Source organism: Lethenteron reissneri, chromosome 9 (assembly GCF_015708825.2).
Source record: "Lethenteron reissneri isolate LAM-NWPU_2019-01 chromosome 9, ASM1570882v1, whole genome shotgun sequence".
NCBI lineage: Eukaryota > Metazoa > Chordata > Hyperoartia > Petromyzontiformes > Petromyzontidae > Lethenteron > Lethenteron reissneri.
In genome coordinates, this window is record NC_083787.1 from 6,187,277 (window position 1) to 6,208,174 (window position 20,898).

Here is a 20,898-nt window from a genome sequence, read left to right on the forward strand (position 1 = left end):
TATTGTTAAATATAAATGTGTCGTTAACCCACCACCATCCGACACAGTCCTATTAGGAAGGTGTTGTCATCTGAACCAAACGTACCAGTTAGCAAGTACTTTAGCCATGTGTCCTGGATGCGTGCAAACTGCTGCTAACCCATTGGGGGCACGAAGCCGAATATTTGACTGCTCACCTCTCCACTCTGGTCCCTCCCCCTACCCATGTCCTAAAATAATAATTGTACTATTTCCACCAACCAAAAATATCCAAACACAATCCATACTAATAACACTTGTTCAAATGTCCACGAGAAATAAGAACAACGCTACATATGCAGAATCTTGATTTAGACTGGAGGACTGCGATGAAGTGCATTTTTTCACAAATATCCAGTAATAATGAAACAAGACTTAAATGTTGCCTTTATTTAGACTGCTGTGTCTTAATGCGGAGCCATCAATCATATCACCGTATGACAGCTGAGGATTACCATTGCAAATCCAGATAAACGATCGCTCTTGAATATTATAATAACAACAATACACATCCCTGTGTACCGCGTACGCGCGAAGTTGCTCCAGAGCTCGAAGCGATTGCTTCATCCGCCGATGTCGAATGCCGCCCACGATACGCGCGTGCAGAGCGCTCAATATCCCGGTGCCATGTCGGCCAAAATAAATGTGGCGCGTTACCCTCGGCAAAATTGGACTTTAGCCAAATATTGAAAAACGATGATGAGATTTACGAAACACCAGTTTCCTCCCACGTAATATATGCATTCTTCTCGGCATTGATCAAACATGGTGATGTAGGGTCCTTCTGAAAAAAGTCTTGAAATGCAGGACATATCGTGGATGAATACAAATGTATTACGATTAGTAACACGAGTTATAACTGTGTATCGTATCCACGTGTGTGTTAACATCCACGTTTTAATTAAATGTGCATGAGAAGATTTTTTGAAAGTAGTCGGCCAGTTTCATGGAAATGAATCTCAGCAGGTTATCTGATGTCTGCTTTACATGAGAGCTGATTGTGTACGATCTTGTTGCTGCAAATTTAATTATAAAACACGCATTGCGTCTGGCTCGTTTGCAGCATGGTCACATGGATATAACATGCATATAGTAATTAGCTTGAAGCCATCACCGACCGAGCACCAATTATATACGTGCTAACTGCAACCTGTTATTTATTTACAAGCAAACTAAATAGGCCTGCTTGTTTACATCAAGGTTTACTGACCAAATCGGCGTAACCCCTTTAATAAATGAGTTGTCTACACAGTACCAACATATCTCTTGACTGTGAGTCATGGCACACGGGAAGGCGCTGTGGTCATTACAGAGGGTTTCACAACTGTGGCCAACAAGAATGATAATATAGGTGCCTGTTTAATCACCTAAATAAATTAACATTTAACTCGCCAGTCAGGGCTGTCAGGATAACAGCACGATATCATCCCACATAAAATCTGCACAGCAGGTGTTCCTGGGTTATTTTGGTGCATAATAGGTAGTCTTGAGTTGAATTTAACAGCACCTTGCCCTTGAGTGCCCTCAAAATCAAAGTGGTTTCCCACGCGCCAAACAAAAAGACAAAGATCCCCCGTATAGCCTTAGCAGACTGGTGGGGCAAGTGCTGTTTGCGAGCACATATGAAGGCCGATATGGCACACGAGGGGGTGGGGTGGCCAGCACCACGTCCGGCTGCCTTTGTCTCCCTAGTGACGATGTTAACACACCCCACCAAGTACTCACTGGAGGCTACGTCGACCTAGGGGAGGCCCAGAACTGATTCAGCCAATCGCTTAATGGTGTTGCACGTGAGTGAGAATCGAACTCATGTCGCCGGGCTCGAAGCCCGGCACGCTAACCACTACACCACCTCTTCCCACGCACAAACGCAAACTTGCATGGGTACAGATTACACATTTTCAAAAGAAGCCTCAATTGGGGCAGTACTCATCTGCTTTTTAGAGTCATTAGCCAGTTGTGAAAATATCCACATTCCTCGGGTAGGATTGGTAAAGATACGCTTTGGAGAACCTCTCTTGAGCTTTGCCTAGCAGCTGTCAGGCAGAAGAAGGGCCGACTCGCCCTAAACGCAGAGTAATGAGTCGAGCACAATTCAGCTGATTTTCTTGACATTTTTCCAATTTTAATCCAGCTGTGCTCCTGACGTCACATCATGAGATGAAATGTCAATTCAGGAATTCTCACAGAGAAGTGCATATCCTGCTGCGTTTAAGAACAGAAATACTGCCGAGATCCCATTCAAGCAGTGTTCTTCACTAATTTTCAAAGGGCGTGCCACTTTCGCCGATGAGACGTCATCAGTGTGAGGGCCGCCACAACATTTGAAACCATTGGGGGTTTGACAGCACGATGATGATGGGGGTGTGTTTCACGTGTTGTGTATTGTCAGGGGCCGCACTAGAGGCCACTATTTTGGTGATTTCGAAAGTTTTTTGGTTTGGCCATGTTTGTTTGTTGTAGTACGGAGTTAGAATGATGGCTTTAATCTAAGTTGTCTTGTGGTTGTTGTTGTTGTTGTTTGACTTGCATCCCACTGGGATTTTTGCACACAGCGTTGGTGTACGGTGATTTTTGTCTGGAAGACTTTGCAGTTTTTTCCTGGATTTTTCTGTTTGCGCATAGTCACTTTAAGATGTTTTCTTGTTCATGTTTTAGTTTTTTGTTTGTTGCGGTTGCACCCGATTCAAGAGCCGAATGGGCTCACAGGGCTATACCTAATACATGAAACTGCAACTGAAACCAGGGGCCGCCAGTGTCCCGCGGGCCTTCCAATGAAGAACGCTGCATTGAAGTAACGTTTACTATGCAAACCCTGAGAGAACGTGCACCCTACTACAGAGAAATGTTCATCGTATAGCAGTCAACCGAATATTGAAAAATGTTGGTGCTGGAATACACCTAAATATGCGAAAAACTAAGTTTATGAGATGTTTGCACGCAATCATTAGTGCAATCCCTGGCTCACGCCATTGCTAGTGAAGGGCCTCTGCTTCGTGGAAGTTCTGGAGAGATTCTCTAAGATTGCATTTCGCCCGAGGGGTTTTAAGAAACCTGCCGATTGGTTTGACTGCCGGAAGGGAGATCGTCAGACCAGCAACGTCTGGAACGCAGGTTCCGCTATGCGAGCCATACATACATACATACGGGGTTGGCCCCAGATGTCTTGTGAACCACAATTAATTGACCCCTAAGATATTCTTCCTTTGCTTATCCATTTCTGTTTTAAATAAACCTTGTTTATTTCAGATGGCTGATACGAGTTCATATAATTTTGAAGAACCGCTTGGAGTGAGCTTATAAACCAGCAAGAAATAATGTTCGAAAAAAATGTTTGCGAACAATTTCACAATTATGATATTTCATTTAGTTATGTCGCTTACATTTTTGCGAACAATTTCACACTTATGATATTTAATTAAGTTATGTTACTCACATTAAATTACACACCCGTTGGAGTACAAAAAAATACATCACGTTTTAGAGATTTAACGGGGGGGGGGGGGTGTCACAAGACATCTGGACCAACCTGTACACATCCACCGAACCCAAGAGGCCCCCGGTTCAACCCCGAGCAGGGTCTCGGCTATGCTGGCTCTGGGCTCTGACCTCTTAGCCCCCCGGTAGCCCACCCCCCTCCCCCAGCACCCCTCCCCCAGCACCCCTCCCCCCGCCCCCACCGCCCCTCAGCGTACGAGCTGCACCGTGCCGTTTGGGGGAGAAGGCCATGTCCATGATGACGCCGTCGCAGGCGATCTCCTGCTCCCCGTAGGGCGTCCCGGGCGCCGTGTCGAGGAACGTGTCGTGCAGGGCGCCTTCCTCCAGCCGCCACACGCACAGCCGCCGGTCCCAGCCGCCGCTCACCTTGGGGGGGTGGGGGGTGTGGAGAAAAAAAATTAACCCGTAAAAACAAAGTTTTTCACTATAAATCCTTTATATGCGTGGCGGCTAGAGTCCTCTCATCCTCTGGCTTGAGATGGCTGCCACCTATGGGTCAGATTATTGCCTGCCACCATTAAGCAATTGGTAATTAAATATAATTTATTTTTCCTAAAAAGTGTAAAATGTTGGAAAAAAAATTTCGCGAAAATAAATTGTCACGCACAACGAGGCTGTGTGCAAAATGTCAGCTCGATTGGATCACGGGAAGTGGGTTAAAAAACGACCGAAAGATTTGCACGGTCGTAAGCGCGCAAGCAAGGAAGCAAGTGAACTTAATATAAAGGATTTAAATGACGAGATGTTCGGTGGAAGCATACGGGGACGATCTGGCCCGTGGGCCGTGGTGATGAACCTCGCAGCGGAGGATTTTGGCTCCTCGGCGAACCAAGGTGGCGGCACTTTCAAGATGCGCTTCTGTGGCCGGTCCCAAACGCGTCTTCCGATATTAGCAAGCCCCTGGAACTGTGTGGACTTTTAAGTCATCTAGATTGAACACTCATTTCTTCAAAACTGCTTTTTGGTGTTTAGTTTGTTGTCCTTCCCCCCCGCCCCCGCACCTACGATTAGCACGGTTGGACACGTACGGTGCGAAAGAAGTTCAACATACATACTTGATGATCATGATGTTGAAACGTTACACATCCACACACACACACAAGTCCGTGTACGCCGGGTGAGGGCCTTGCTACGCAGTTGCGGATCGTGGGGAGGTTATTTTAACAAACTTCACCAAGACGCTCAGTGCGGGGTTCATATGTGGGGGGAGTACGGGAAGTACAGAACAATGGAATTTGCTATCCTGCCCTCTGCTGCCCCTATATCAGCCATTGTTGGTTGCCCATCTAAAAACACTGTGGGTTTAATCTTGATTTGAAGCTTTCGTGACTGCAGGTATCCATACTCTTTGGTTATTTCGGTAAAGTCACGTAGGTATGAAATAAAATCAATCACGACGTTTCGGGCGCAACACAAGCTGATGACGAACGCTTGTGTTGCGCCCGAAACGTCGTGATTTATTTTATTTCATACCTACTGTGACTTTACCGAAAGAACCAAAGAGTACACTGTGGGTTTAGTTTTGGAAATCTAATGAGATCCGGTGCTTTTCAGGTCGTTTGGTCATGGGTCAAACAAACAAACATTATTTGTTTTTTTTTATTTAAAGCTTTCGTGACTGCAAGGATTTCATATACTTGATTCTTTCGGTAAAGTCACGTAGAAGGGAAGTAATATAATAATAAAACTATAAACAATAATTTCACACCTGATGATGATTGCTTGTGTTGCAGTCGAAACGTCGTGAGAATTTTTATTAGTTTTTTTTATTATTTCCCTTCTACGTGACTTTACCGAAAGAACCAAGAATATAAACATTACTTGGTCATAACACGCGAGTGCAAGTAGATTTTTTCCTCAGGTTTCCATCAACCACAATCGGGAATTGAACCCAGTGTCAATAGCTTGGCAGGCCGAGGTGTGCCGATGTCAGAGGAGTATACGCTCCCACAATTACCGTTCCCCCAGGAACAAATATTCAGAGAAATGTATCCCCTTAGAAATGTTTGCACCCCGTTATTTTATTTCGTAATAAAAGTAACCCTTATTCACACCACAGGCTATATCCATGCATTGCCAACTTCAAAATGAATCCTTACGACCGCTTCACGAAGTTATTTTGTATTCCTTTCAGCATAGTTGCACCTTATTGTGCAACCTCTTTGGCCTTTACCTTGCCCTAACAAATGTAGTCGCTTCACCAACTCTAAGGCAAGGCCGTAATTATAATATATATTGGGGGGGACACATGCCCCCCCCCCCAATATTCAAATATGCTCAAAATGCCCCCCCCCCAATTTATTGCTATGAAAAAATATTACAAAAAGTAATAATAATTGCTATGCTATGTAAATAAAAAAAAACAATTTGCTAAACCTTGGCCACAATATCTAGACTTGTCTTCATATATATCAATGTATATATTTCTGTTTATATGATTGTGGTCATGGTTGTACTTTATCAATCCCTAATGTCAAACATTACATACAATGAAACAAGAAATGGTAAAAAAGTTAAAACAGAGCAATGTAATACCCTATTAGATATTGTTGTAAAAATCAAATAAAGATTCCATCCCATGCGTTAGTGCATTTTTAAATATTTTTTAGGCAGGAAATGGCAGGAAATTAGTTTTCAAATTTAGATTTTTTTTCTGGGTTAGAACCCCCAGACCCCTGGAAGATTTGGTCCCCCCCTACCAATGTTGACTCCATGGCTACGGCCTTGCTCTAAGGGGCACAAATGCCCCCTGGTGATCACAAGCATTGAACAACCATTGTGTACGCATTACTGCTGCATATTTGTTGTTACGGGAACAAACGCATGGGGAAGACGATACAGTGTTCATTCAAACCCGCTGACAGTTACACAACTTTAGCGCCAGCAACACACCCTTTGTAAATATGAAACAATTAGGATATATTCGTGCCGCTCTTGCTGCAGGTATATAATGAAGACTGTATGTGTAAAGACTGTTAAGTCTTTGTACGTAATGGATTCAGGCCAACATACTGATCATGGATTGTAGCAGCCTGCATCATGCATATTCCCTGAGCCAGTAGGATGCCAAAGGGGTTTTGTGGCAGTGACGGTTCGTGACATTGCCACGAGGTGGGGCTGTTGTGAGTGACCTCTGAAAAGACGGTGTTCTAATAATTATTTTTTTAAACCTCGTCATGTTATTGGCCTTCCCATGAAAGTGATGTTAACTGTATTATCTACGAACGGTAGGCATTTATAAACAATACTAAACAAAACAACACAGCACTCAAATGCTGTTCCCATGACCCTCAAGTCCACACCACACAACCCCTTTGACACTGCTAAAAGCCTAAAGAACAATTAAAGATCAGCTGACACGACTCGACAAATTAGCAAAGGCAACCAAGACACCGCATACTGTACAATAACAACCACATAACGTCGTACACCCGCCTACACAAAAAGCTTTGATCAGTATTCAATGGCGACATTAATGCAATGTACACAGGCCCTGCTATTCACTTCCCTTTTCATTAGAGCTTGTTTCGTTGTGTGGCCACTGTTTGTCTCACTGTTACGTGTGGCAACTGTAACGTCACTTGACACTGACTACATTGTCCAATGGAAAGCTGGGCCTATACTGACATTAGCCTACACATTTGATTTTGGGTTTAAGCCACGATTATAAGTGCAATGTAACACATATTTCTGGTTTTAAGGCCACATGATTGCTATTGGGCTACATGCGTACCCACATTTCAATCAACCCATTAAGTTGCCATTAACATAGCTGACTGTACACAATATCTCCAAGATGGGCAACTCAAAATAGCGGCCTCCCTTTCCTCTCCGTTGGCATATTTGTCCAATAATTTGGCACGTCGATCCTCATGAGAAGGCAAACTTTTCAATCACTCGTCTGCTGAAGTCGGGAATTGCATTGATCAGCTTCTTCTTCCTGCATAGTCATCCTTTCAAATGGAATATTCAGGAGTGACCCCACTGTGTCCGTTGCCAATTCGTCGTTCGCTGCCATCACTGTTGCTGTTTCCTCCTTGAGCGTGTCGGCCGTGACCTTGCAATATTTGCACAGTGCAACCTCGCGTTGTGACATCGTCATTAGAGCCACGGGCACCTTTTTCACCGCCCTGAACGGGTCTCGAGCGACGTGGTTAACATGCTCGGAGCTAATCGCAATGGACGTAGGGGAAATCTCTCAGTCGGACGCCGTCACAGCCCCCCCCGCCCCCCCGAGACCTCCCCTAGGCACAATTCAGACTGCGACGTTGCAGCCGTTTCTAATATGAACAGGTTAAAATGTTTTCTTCACTCGGCAATTCACTTTGAAATAATCGCTATAAAAATAAAATTTAATTTAAAAACGGCAAAACTATTTAGAGAAAAGCATTTTTATTAGAAAAAATACTTCTCATCTCCAGCTGCTGGATGGGGAGGCATCCCAACGCCCACTTAGTGGACGAACCGCGCCTGGTTGATGGGGATGTGCGTGGGGAGCGGTAGTGTAGTGGTTAGCGCGCCGCGCGATTCCCGCTCACGGCCAAACATCAGTGACGATTATCTAAACCGGTCCTGGGCCTCCACTAGGTCGACTCAGCCTCAAATGAGTACCTGGTGCGATGTGTAAAACATCACCACTGCGGAGACAAAGGCCGACCGGGCGTGGTGCTGGTCACCCACCCCCTCGTGTGCCGTGCCGGCCTTCATAGGTGCGACTCGCTAACAGAATTTGCCCGAACAGTTTGTTTCGGCCAGTGTTCTTCATTGCAAGGCCCGTGGGCCACTGACTGGCTCTGGTGGCCTTTAGTGCGGCCCCCGACAATTTCCAAATGTGAATCCACCCCTTGCAGGCGGTGCGGTGGCCCTCACGCTGACGTCTTATCGGCGAAAGTGGCCCCCCTCTCTGGAAATGTGTGAAGAACACTGGTTGAGCTCAACACGTAGGCTTTCGCGACCAATATTATTCATAATCAACGTTTTTGGGTTTAGATCGCCTTATTTATAACATGAGTTAATGAGTTACTGACGACGTCACCCTGCTGCTGCTCTATATAAGAACGGGAGACAGAGCAGAGCCTCGCCATTCTGGCGAATTGCCCGATGATGCTGGATGCAATTACCAGCGAAACGTCGTACTACTCAAAAATTGTAAATGTTGTGGTTTCACGCTTCAACACACCGGTGGGCTAAAGCAGTGAACTATTTGTCTTTTTGTCAACGTGACACTTTTTTACTGATTGGCCGTGTCGGGTGGTGGAGGATTACGACACATTTATAAATAACGTTATCTAAACCCAAAAACGTTGATTATGAACACTGGTTGAGGTTATACGGGGGATCTTTGTTTTCCGTCGGCATGTGTGCGTGCGCGCGTGCGCGTGCATCGTCGCACCAGATACGTGGTCCCATCGTCGCCGTCCGGCCCCACCACTACGATGGCGCTCACGCAGGCGGTGTGAGCGCAGAGCGTGGACTTGCACACAAACCCTGCCACGCCAAGAACACACCACGCCAAAAACACGCGCTCGCTCACCACTGCCAAGACAGTCGCCTTCACAATCATCAGGACCTCAATGACGTCCCTCGTCATCGCTTGAAGTCACGCAAGCAAGCCCTTTTGGACCCATGCGCTTAACATTCAACGATGCGAGCTCAACCACCGATGAAGCTTAGTGAGTGGAATGGAGTTCAAAAGAACTCAAAAACATCAAACCCAGAAGATCCCCTGGGTTTGATCTTCCACGGATCTCATGGTCCATCCTAAACCGCACTTGCACAAACCATGGCAGATGCGGATACCTGATGCACAAATGGAAAATGTTCAACACTCCCGTGTGCGCCTGTGGCCATCCAGAGCATATTGTACAACATGTAACGACGCAATGCCTGATCCACAAATACGAAGGCGACATCACAGCGATTACACTACTCCTGACGTGGCTATCCGGCTTGACCACCTCAATGTGAAATTGTCGTTGTTGTCTCTGCATCTACGTCAGCCGTACTAAAAGAAGAAAAAGACCACTGCCACGCCTGCAGGGTGACGTTACCCGCTAGAGGGCACTCTATGACAGGGAGGAGATTGGCATTTACTCTATGAGACATCTCCTTTACCAGTGGCAAAATATAGTAGTAGGTTTTTACCCTTTAAACTGGTACAAAACTGACACCTTTATACAAGGCATCATGTTTGCAATAACCACAACACAAGCAGTCAAAATGCAAACAAAAAGAAACAACTCCGATAATGATAATGATATGCACTGTCCTTGAAGTTGATTGGTCCACACCCGAGACAGCTTTCCTTAGAGCCTAGACGCCTTTTGGCGTCATCTGGTCCAACACCAATGGAGACTGCTTGTGTTGTGGTTATTGCAAACATGATGCCTTGTATAAAGGTGTCAGTTTTGTACCAGTTTAAAGGGTAAAAACCTACTACTAGGGAGGAGATTATTTTAACTTTGGAGGGGGGAATCAAAATCCACCCGAGAAACATCCAGCGAGTTGGAGGCATGGTTGGTGGATCACACATCGATCACACTGGTCACACAAAAAAAAACCATTTTTTTCTGGCCTGGACTTTTGCAGCTGTTTTAGACTAATTTCAGGGTGCTGATTCCAAATCTGATCTCAGATTTGCTCCATCACATCTCATTTTTATGCTATCGGCATACCCCATTTTCATTGATTTTTCCCGAAATTAACTCTGTCACTTATGATTGCGAGTTGTTGCGAGTCAGTGACTGCTTTAGTGTTAAAATATGGTGCTGTATTTTTAGGATAGCGTGTTTATAATATCATTTATGTAGATATCCACATTTATTTAATATTTTTCTTCTGCAGTTTTTATTGAAAATGTAATATTTTATATCTCAAAAACCTGATGTGATAGACAAAAACTGATGCCAGATTTGGAATCAGCACCCCAAAAGTACCTTAAGACCGTTGGAATACCTTATGCCAGAAAAAGTGTGTTGACCAGTGTTATCACACGCACGTGAAACTCCCAGAGTTTAGGGCTACAACAGTGGTAAGTAGATGGCGGTAGAGCACAGCAAGTAGGATGTCAACTCATTTGCATGGCTATTTACTCAACTCAAACTAAACTAAACTTTGTATTTTTTCCAGGTAAGGCCCACTTAGTTATTTTTCAGAAGGCCACAAATGATAGCTGAATGAAGTTGCTTATCATGATGTGGAAATGTGTGTTTCTAAATGTAGAGGGAAAACCCGGAGGACCCGGAGAAAAAACCCACGCGACCCCTGGGAGACAGAGAACATGCAAACTCAAAATATACAGGTGTCACAGTCGAGATCGAACCCATGTCCTTCTGCATACCAGGTGAGATAGTTACCATCTCACCACGCCTATGGCTGATTTGTCATGTGCCACTTGCAGCAGGAATTGTGCTACTTTGGAAAAAAATAATTAGGAAGAAATGAAGCCCTGCCGGTGCAAGTGCCGGGGTAGCCGAACATGCCGGAGCGCACATCGTGATGTCGCTTCTGTGCTACGCTAGAGGTCGCAAACGGGTTTTGATTCCTTACCCGTACCCGGCCGCACCAGGGTCGCAAATGGGTACCCGTACCCGTACCCGGCCGGGTACGGGTACCCGTTTCCGACCCGTACCCGTACCCTACCCGAAATGAGTGACAAACGGTTACTCACCAGTGACTCACGGCCTACCCGTACCCGGCCGCACCAGGGTCGCAAACGGCTACCCGTACCCGGCCGGGTACGGGTAGCCGGGTATCGGGTAGGGTACGGGTATCGGGTACCCGCTTGCAACCTCTGTGCTACGCTTGCAGGAGGCTGCGTGGTGCGGTGCGGGCGCTACCGGCCACGCGGTTGGTGACGCTGTCCCGGTCCTCCCCGTTGTCCCTGAGCGTCTTCATCAGCGACCGCAGTTCCGCTTCGCTCAGCAGCACCGCGAAGCGCTGCCGGGAAAATCACGACGCTCGCTTAAGTCAAGCGCGAGCATGAGTCAGGGCCAACTTTCAACCGTGTCCGTCCAGGCCGGTGATACACAAAATATTTTTGGCGACCACGATGGTGAGATGATAACGGCCTCGCCGGGTATACAGGAGGTCGTGGGTTCAATCCCGACCCTGACGCCTGGATATTTGGAGTTTGCGTGTTCTCCCCATGGTTACGTGGATTTTTATCCTCCACATTTAGAATCAACATGCGTTTATTTAGCTGCTATACATTTCCACATGACAAGCCACTTCATTGGGCTATACATTTCTGGCCAGGTCACTTCTGAAAGACAGCTACATAGCTCAGTGGGCCTTACCTGGTAAAGTAAAAATAGTTTTCGTTGTTATCATGCATTTCCACGCCCGGCACACCACATCCAACATACCCCTCGTGAAGGGCTGTGGCTACGAGTCGCGGCGGGTCACACCGACCCCAATCTACGAGCAACCCGAATGGTATTTTCTGGTGGGGGGGGGGGGGGGCGTCATCTCTCGCGTCCACCTTCAGCGAGCGCGCCGTGGCCTCATCTGGCGACCACCCAGGGGCTCTCTGGAGCGCGCTGACGCCGGTCTCGTCGAATCCCCACACGTACACACGGCCATCCTCGCAGGCCAGCACCAGCAGGTCCCGCTCCTCAACGAACACCGCCCTGCACACGAAGACAAAGGTCACGTACCCCCCACCACCACCACCATCACCCCGTGTAGCCTTAACCAGACAGCTGTGGCAAGTGCTGTTAGCGGGCAACAGCACCTATGAAGGCCGGCACGGCGCACGAGGATGAAGGCCAGCATCACGCCCGGCCGCCTTTGTCTCCCCGGTGGCGATGTTTACACACACCGCACTAGGTATTCACTTGAGGCTGAGTCGACTTAGGGGACCGGTTCCAATAATCGCTACTGGTGTTGAACTTGGGTCATTGGGTTCATGTCATAAGCACAGCGTGCTCGCCACTACGCTGCCGTACACACACAGATACACAACAGCAGCCGTCATTCACAACTCGGCTGTGACGTTACCACAACGCTTGTGCCAGGCTAGGTGCACTTTAAAGCCACGTGAAGTGTTAATAAAGGCTTGATGTCATGAGATCAGACCCAAGTGTTGTGGATTAATTAACTAAGATAATTGGCAGATGCACCACCTGTGCAGCTTGCTGTGTTTTAATCGGCCAGCTCTCCACTCGTTGTAATGAGCATCGCTCCTCCACCCTCCGTTGTTGCTGGAGGACGTCTGCCTCCAATTGCCCAGCAGCGTCCTTCGCAATCATTCCTCCACGCAGACAAATCCTGACACCGCCGATATCGGTCACGGGCAGGTCCACTCGGCTCCACATCCTCCTATAACCACATCGGTTCAAATGTCTTCTCTAGCCCGTGCCCGCTCTTTAGCCCTCTCGTATCAAGCCACACAGAAGCTGTGCTCGGGGCAATGCGGGCTACGCGACCCATCGAACGCATCACGACAACGACGATCAACGACTTAGAGAGCTGCCCCCCCACCGTGTGATGGCCACGTTGCGGCTGTGCCTCTCCTCTCCGGCTTGCCCCGGAACGCTCCGGCGGCTCGACTGGCGCTGGCCCCGCGTCCAGCCCAGGTCGCCCGGCGCAGTCACGGGCCGCCGGGGGGTCCCCCCGCCGCCACCGCCACCGCCGTCGGAGCCGCCCGGTGGCACGGGGCCCCCGTGCGGTGCCCTCCGTGGCCGTTGACGCGACGAAGAGGGCACCACCAGATTCTTGGCCGTGCCGGGCAGCGGAAACTTCTCGCAGCTGAAACGCGTTCACAGCGCACGGGATCAGCGGGACCGGGCACAGAGGTCTTTACTCTCTCTCTCTCCTCCGGGTCACAATAACAGTGGCCCTTACCTGGTAAAATTAGTTTTTTTTTTATTAGTTTAGAGTGTGGCCAAGCTTTGAGCAGGTCCTAGCAGATCTATATTATGCGTGGCTAGATGAATAGCAGGTCTGTCGGAAAGACAGCGTCCATTCAGACGCTGTCTTTCAGACAGACCTGTTCTTCACCCGAGGACGGCTGCTTGCGTTGTGGCCGAAACGTCGTGAGAATTCTATTTTATTATCTTTTATTTTTATTATTTTATTATTTCCCTTCTATTGAAAGAACCAAGAACATGAATCCCTGCAGTCACGAAAGCTTTAAATCGAAAAAGAATAGCAACTTGTTCAGATTCGGCAACCAAGGATATGGCTTTAGTTAATGCTACAGTAGTACATTGCTTCAAGTGGTGTGACCACGTCTTGTCAACTCATTGAGTTGGCGATAAGGCTGAGCACTCGTACACAAGGCAATACACACCTTTGTGCATGTCCTGAAAGCTATTCCATGTCCCCGTAGAATTTCCGGAGCTTTTAGAGCGGTTCACTGCCCACTACTGTGCCGTTGTTAGTCTGATCGCATTGCTGGTCGAGCGACGACTCTTCACGAGGTAGACCCGTTGAGGGTTCCACATAGCAGGGAACACGGACCTGCGTCCTCAAATCGGACAAGTAGCAGCGGCAAATACCTGTAGATGAAGTGGCTGGACTGCAGCCTCTCCCACTTCATGACCGACCCGTCAGCGAGACCGCTGAAGATGAGCATGGGTGCCTTCCGCGCTGCGAAAACGACGATGTAGAAACAGTCGGTGAAAAGACAGCGGCGCTGCGAAGCGCCCTTGAGATGTTGTGAAATCCGTAGCGAGGCGTTGTGTGAAAAATACCCTCTGTTTCACAGCACCCCTACATGAGATTAATATCGCACCGGCTTTTTGCGCTTGTTTGTTTAAAACATATATATACGCATTTTAGAAGTGGTTCCAAAGAAGCCGTTCGTAGATTCTGCACCATATTTTAGTACCAGTTTAACGAAATATTTCTGGCCTAAGTCATGCGGTGGAGCAAAGGAAGTTTATTTCAATATTTTACGGGGGGAAAAAAAGTTGTACATTGTATCTATTTCCTTCCGATTTAGCAATTTTTTCTGTGCATAAAAAAAAAATCTGGTGACAACCGCTTTTTGCGGACACATAAACATGCCGTTTCATGTGCCCGTGCCGGCCTTCATCGGTGCCAACTCGAGAACAGCCCTTGCCCCTAGATTTGAAGCTTTCGTGACTGCAAGGATTCATATTCTTAGGTTTTTTCGGTAAAGTCACGTAGGTAAAACATTTTTTTATTAATTAAAAGTAAAATAAAAATAAAATAAAAATCACGACGTTTCGGAGGCAACACAAGCTTCCGTCTTCAAGTGGAACCGTCACAGCACGATATCTGTGACTTTACCGAAGAAACCTAAAAATATGAGCCCTTGCCCCACCAGCCTGTTGAAGGCTACACGGGGGACCTTTGCTTTGCGTCGCGTTGGTGAGCGTGCTGTGATCCTCACTGTAGGCGAGGCTCTCCACGGGCTGAAGGCAGCGCAGGGCCGTGAGGCAGCCCGAGGCGACGAACTTCCACACCAGCAGCTGCCGGCGGCTTGTGGACGCTGCGAGGAGATCACAGCGGCACGAGTCGAGCTGAACTCACTCCGGTGTCTCCCTCACTCCAAACACCGGCGTGACTCAGCGATGACACCCCCCCCCCCCCTTCCTCTTATCCCACCCAGGAATATCCGTGTTCTTAATAGGAACCCCGTTATTTCCATGAATTATGGATTTAGCAGCTCATGTACAGCTTGTAATCTAATGTTTATTGCTTCTATAACAGGGGTTGGCAACCAGCAGCTCTGGAGCCGTAAGCCGCTCTTTAAGGATTGCTGCTTTATCGCGTTATTTATTAAGGACCATTGTGGCTCTTGGAATAGAGTGTGTTTTTTGTTACCGAATTAGAAAAAAAAATGCTATTCTTGTTAGTTTGGTTACCAACCCATGTTCTATGACATATACTGGACTTTAAAAACTCACAAATCACGAGCCAATTCTGGAACATACGACTACAGTGCTACGGTGGAGGCAAGCTCTGGACTAGGACACATATATTCTTTACCGAAAGTCACGTAGATATATTCCTATCTACGTAGATTCCTATCTACGTGACTTTACCGAAAGACCCAAGGAATATTAATCCCTGCAGCCACGAAAACTTTAAGTCAAGATTTAGGACCCATATTTTAAAGAGAGGGTGTTTGCACTATTTTGCGTTTATCATCTGCCAGTAATCCAGCATTGATTAAAGCAAGCCTGACTGCTGATGAGACAATGGGAGTCGAGACCGGTCCAGAGATTGCTTGCATTGAATCAATGCTGCTGAAATTATGCACTCCCAGAGGGCCGTGGATCCCGATATAGGTTGCGTAAGAAATACCTTCATTGTATATATATTTTTTACACGTGGGGGAGACAGATACGTGAAGGAGACGCTCATCTACTCTGTATTCGCGAAGAGCGAGCGTTTAAATTACAACATCTGCCGCACGTGCGGTAGAACGCGTGCACGTGCGCACCTACGACCTGGCCCAGCTCCGGCAGGTAAGCCAGCAGCTGCAGCCGGTGTCTGGTGGCCTCGACGGGGTCGGAGAAGACGTCCACGAACTCGGACACCTGCACACACACACACACACACGGCCCACCGCGCACAGGTGTCCTGCTCTGTCTATTCAAACGCTCGTTAGGTCGCGTCCGCTGTTGTTGCTAGTTGCAGGAGTCGGCAACCGAAATAACAAAGAAGTGATATTTCTATTTTTTCGTGTTCGGTAAAAAATAAAACCCTCAATATTCCAAGAGCCTCAATGCACGTGAACGCGAGACGGTGTTAGTCCTTAATAAATGACGGTCACAAAGCAGCGCTCATTTAAAGAGCCGCACGTGGCTCAGAGCACCAGGTCGCCGAGCCCTGTGCCCGTGGCGTGTATGTACGTACGTTGAACTCCTTTAGCACCGTCCGTAGCCAACCGCGTGAATCGGAGGTGCGGGGGAAGGACAACAAACTAAACACAAAAAGCAATCCTAAAGAAATGCGCTTTCAATCTAGACGATGATTTAAAAGTGCATAGCTCCAGTGGCTTCCTAATATCGGAAAGGAAGAGCGTTCCAGACGGCCGCAGAAGAGCCATCCGAAAGCGCCGGATGCAGTGACATTTATCAGCCCAATCTGGGTAACCGTGTGCGCGCGTGCGTGCGTGTGTATATGCGTGCGTGTGTATATGCGTGCGTGTATGTATAATGGGGGCGTGTGCGCGCGTGTGTATATGTGCATGTGTGCGTGTATGTATAATGGGTGCGTGTGTGTATGTGAATTTGTGTGTGTGTATAATGAGTGCGTGCGTGCATGCGTGTATGTATAATGGGTGCGTGTGTGTATGTGCATGTGTGTGTGTATAATGAGTGCGTGTGCGTGTGTATGCGCATGTGTGTATGTGTTTGTATGTGTGTATAATGAGTGCGTGTGTGTATGTGCTCGCTAACAGCACTTGCCCCTACAGTCTGTTAAGGCTATACGGGGGATCTTTGTCTTTTATCTTTGTGTGTGTATGTATGATGAGTGCGTGTGTGTATGTGCATGTGTGTATGTATGTATAATGAGTGCGTGTGTGTATGTGCATGTGTGTGTATGTATGATGAGTGCGTGTGTGTATGTGTGTATGTGCATATGTGTATAATGAGTGCGTGTGTGTATGTGCATGTGTGTGTATGTATAATGGATGCGTGTGCGTATGTGTGTATGTGTGTATAATGAGTGCGTGTGTGTATGTGCGTGTGTGTATGTATAATGAGTGCGTGTGTGTATGCGTGTATGTGCGTGTGTGTATGTATAATGAGTGCGTGTATGTGCATGTGTGTATGTATGAGTGTGCGCGTGTGCGCGCGCGCGCGTCCACGCACGCTCTCTCCCGACCGCAGGTCGATGAGCACGGGGCTGCAGGCGCCGCTGAGCGCCCAGGCGGCGTGCGCGCTCGGCACGTAGCAGAGCCCCGTCACGGCGCTCAGGAAGTGGCCCAGACGCTGCAGGGGCTGCCCCTCGCGGGACCACAGCCTCACCGTGCGGTCGAACGAGCCGGTGAGCAGCCTGCGGTGGCGACGCAATGCACTCTGCTTGTACATGGCATTTTTCGATTTAAAGCTTTCGTGACTGCAGGGATTTATCTTCTTGGTTCTTTCGGTATTTTATTACTTCCCTTCTACGTGACTTTACCAAAAGAACCAAGAAGATGAATCCCTGCAGTCACGAAAGCTTTAAATCGAAATCTTTCGGTAAAGTCACGTGGAATGGAAATAATAAAATAAAAAAAATAAAACAATATAAAATAATATGTTTATTATGTTTTATTTTTTATTATTTTATTATTTCCATTCTACATGACTTTACCAAAAGAACCAAGAAGATGTACACAGCATGTCAGCACGCAGAGCATCGCGCAGGGCACTGTCATCATCACTGCTGGAGCAAAACAGCAGATACCTCTCACGAATCCTGCCATGTAACAATCCACCAACTCGGGTCCCAGGTAAAGTCGAGAGGCCTCGTCACAGAGACGATCTCTTTCTCTTTGTGCCGATACGTGTTCTCTCTCTGTGAATCTTTATGATATCTGTCTGCTTATATGTCTGTCTATAGTTTTCTGGTTAGATTTTTGTTGCTATTTCTTTTATACCTGATGATGATTGCTTGTGTTGCAATCGAAACGTCGTAGTATGCTATTATTTAATTTATTATTTATCTTTATACGTGATTTTACCGAAAGAACCAAAGAATAATTCTTGCAGTCACGAAAGCTCCAAATTAAGATGAAAGTCTAGAGGCTCAGCGAGGCTTTCCTGATCAAGTAAAATGTGTATTACTTGTAGAAATACTCTCTCTTTATGGCAATACTGACAAGAGAAAATTGCATGTAGATGTAAAAACCATAGTATGGAAATGTCTGTCACAACAAAAATCCGCTTGCCTTGCTTTGTTGTCTATGTTACTCTGCGTGCCTTGCTTATCACAGCGTTTTGGAAATTTGCAACGGAGATTATTAGTGCCAGGGACTCATTAGTGCAAATGGAGGCTTTTATTTGTGAGCATGAGGATCATTTGAGGCTCAGCCCAAAACTCTCTCCAGACACATAGTTAGCCAGTAAATGATTATCGTGGCGATGTTTTCCTGCGATGTAACAATCCACCAACTCGGGTCCCGCTCACGGCCACCACCAGTTATTATTATCTGAACTGTTCCTGGGCTTCCCCTAAGTCGACTCAGCTTCAAATGAGTACATCGTGCACATCGTCACTTGGGAGGAAAAGGGCAGGTCGGGACGAGATGCTGGCCACCACTCGCCCCATCGCGTGCCATGCCGGCCTTCATAGGTTCAAGTTCAAGTTCATTGATTAGGTATAGCCCTGTGAGCCATTCGGCTCTTGAATCGGGTGCAACCGCAACAAACAGAAAACAAAAACATGAACAAGAACACATCTTAAAGTGAATATGTGCAAACAGAAAAGACAGCAAAATATTACAGAAAAAGCACCGTACACCAACACTGCGTGCAAAAATCCCAGTGGGATGCAAGTCAAACAACAACAACAACCACAAGACAACTTAGATTAAGGCCATCAGTGTAACTCTGTACTACAACAAACAAACATGGCCAAACCAAAACACGTTTCGAAAATCACCAAAATAAAGCTATAAAAGCAATGCAACAGTGGTGAAACATAGGTGCTGCTCATGAACAGCACTTGCCCCATTTAGTCTATCCAGGCTATACGGGGGGGGGAATCTTTGTCTTTGGCAGGTATAGCGGCGGTTCTCACCAGGTGCTGCGATCGTCAGTGGGCAGCGCCAGGCAGGTGATGCCGGCGTCGTGTGCGCGAGGGTTGCAGTGCAGCAGCGAAACGTCGGACTCCCCCGCCGGCGAGCTAACGTCGTAGATGGCCAGCGTCCCCCCGTAGCTGCATGACCCACGCGGTGTGTGGTCACAACACAGAGGGCGCACGTTAAGACCTGGGCACATACAGTTGTGTAATCTGAAGGCTTTAATAATTGGTGTGTATTGGGTCTAGATTTGAAGCTTTCGTGACTGCAAGGATTCATACTCTTCGGTTTTTTCGGTAAAGTCACGTAGGTAAAAATGTAAATTAATAAAAGTAAAATCAATCCTCTTTACTTGATACAGCAATCGTGCTGTGACGGTTCCACCTGAAGACGGAAGCTTGTGTTGCCTCCGAAACGTCGTGATTTTTTATTTCACTTTTATTAATTTTAATTTAATTTTTTACCTACGTGACTTTACCGAAAAAAGCTAAGAGTATGTGTATTGAGTGTTTGAGCATTGTAACGCCGATGTTCATATCAAAAAGGGGTGATACTGGTACAAAAAAAGAGATGCCGTAGATGTATGTACGTTGAACTTCGTTCGCACCGTACATATCCAAACCATGCTCGAGAGACGCGTCGTTACTCAAACTGACAAAGCACTGCTTCACGACGTCCTCGAAAGACCTGCAGACTTCCCATGGCACGGCAGCTGCCTCGGGAAGGTGTTGGAGGACGCCGGGGTGAAGCGACACGTGCAGCGTTACCCGCCGGTGTAGAGCCGGCTGTCGTTGCTCGCCATGCAGCACACGACGCCCGCGGCGCCGTGCTTGTCCGCCGCGACGCTCAGGCTGGCCGGAGAGTCCAGGACGCGTGCCGTGCCCTTGCCGTCGCTGAGACGCACGGCGCGCAAGCCGCACCGGGTGCCGCACGCCAACTTCTGCCAGCGGCCCAGCCCCGCCATGCAGTACACGGAGCTGCCCACCTGCAACGGGCACGCGCCTGCGTCTGGGCTTGCCGCACGGGGGGTGCTGGATCACGCAAAGGGATGGGACCGATGCGCGCGTGGCTGTGCGTGCGCGCACGTGGATTCTCTTCAAACGACCTGTGAGCCAAATCGCCCGCGGGCAATGGCCTCGTCAGATCTCCAGATGCCGAGCCGAGTTGAGCAAGGGTAGTGTTCAGAAGGACGGTCGCAGGGCCATGTACAGGTGCTATGGGGCTGCAGACCATGTGGCTCGGAAATGGGAAACCGTTCTGTGTGTGTGTGTGATACTGTCAGCTGCCAAATGACCAAATCGCCCGCAAAGTGCCCATTCTGCTCATCAGATCTGGACAGCTAAGCCGGGTGGAGCCTAGACCAGAGGTCGGGAAACCAAATTAACAAGAAGGAGGCATTTTTAAAAATATAAAATTCGGTAGTAAAAAAAAAACAACCCTCAACATTTCAAGAGCCACAATGCACGAGGTGGCCCTTGATGAATAACGTCACGTAGCAGCAGTCCTTGAAGAGCCGCATGCGGCTCCGAAGCCGCAGGTTGCCGACCCCTGGCCTAGACAGCGCACGGTTTAGACGACCGCCGCGCCTAATGGGCTGTTGCAGGGCTACGTCGTCAGCAGAGGCAATGCAGCTAAATCCATTTTGCTTTTATTGCGCTCTGCTGCCACCACTA

The 20,898-nt window shown here is 47.7% G+C and overlaps 1 protein-coding gene across 3 annotated transcripts in view; it reads right to left on the reverse strand.

Moving 5' to 3' along the window:
* Window positions 1-20,898, reverse strand: part of LOC133340479 (uncharacterized) — a 41,696-nt gene that overhangs the window by 6,642 nt on the left and 14,156 nt on the right. For all 3 annotated transcript variants that reach the window (XM_061548758.1, XM_061548757.1, XM_061548759.1), the window contains 11 exons: window positions 19,993-20,210; window positions 19,225-19,362; window positions 17,313-17,496; window positions 15,935-16,031; window positions 14,879-14,977; window positions 14,019-14,109; window positions 13,000-13,266; window positions 11,999-12,146; window positions 11,355-11,454; window positions 8,909-9,003; window positions 3,728-3,882 (listed from right to left, as the gene is read on the reverse strand). In XM_061548758.1, coding sequence (XP_061404742.1) covers window positions 3,728-3,882; window positions 8,909-9,003; window positions 11,355-11,454; window positions 11,999-12,146; window positions 13,000-13,266; window positions 14,019-14,109; window positions 14,879-14,977; window positions 15,935-16,031; window positions 17,313-17,496; window positions 19,225-19,362; window positions 19,993-20,210 — 1,592 coding nt within the window. The remainder of the gene's footprint in view (window positions 1-3,727; window positions 3,883-8,908; window positions 9,004-11,354; window positions 11,455-11,998; window positions 12,147-12,999; window positions 13,267-14,018; window positions 14,110-14,878; window positions 14,978-15,934; window positions 16,032-17,312; window positions 17,497-19,224; window positions 19,363-19,992; window positions 20,211-20,898) is intronic.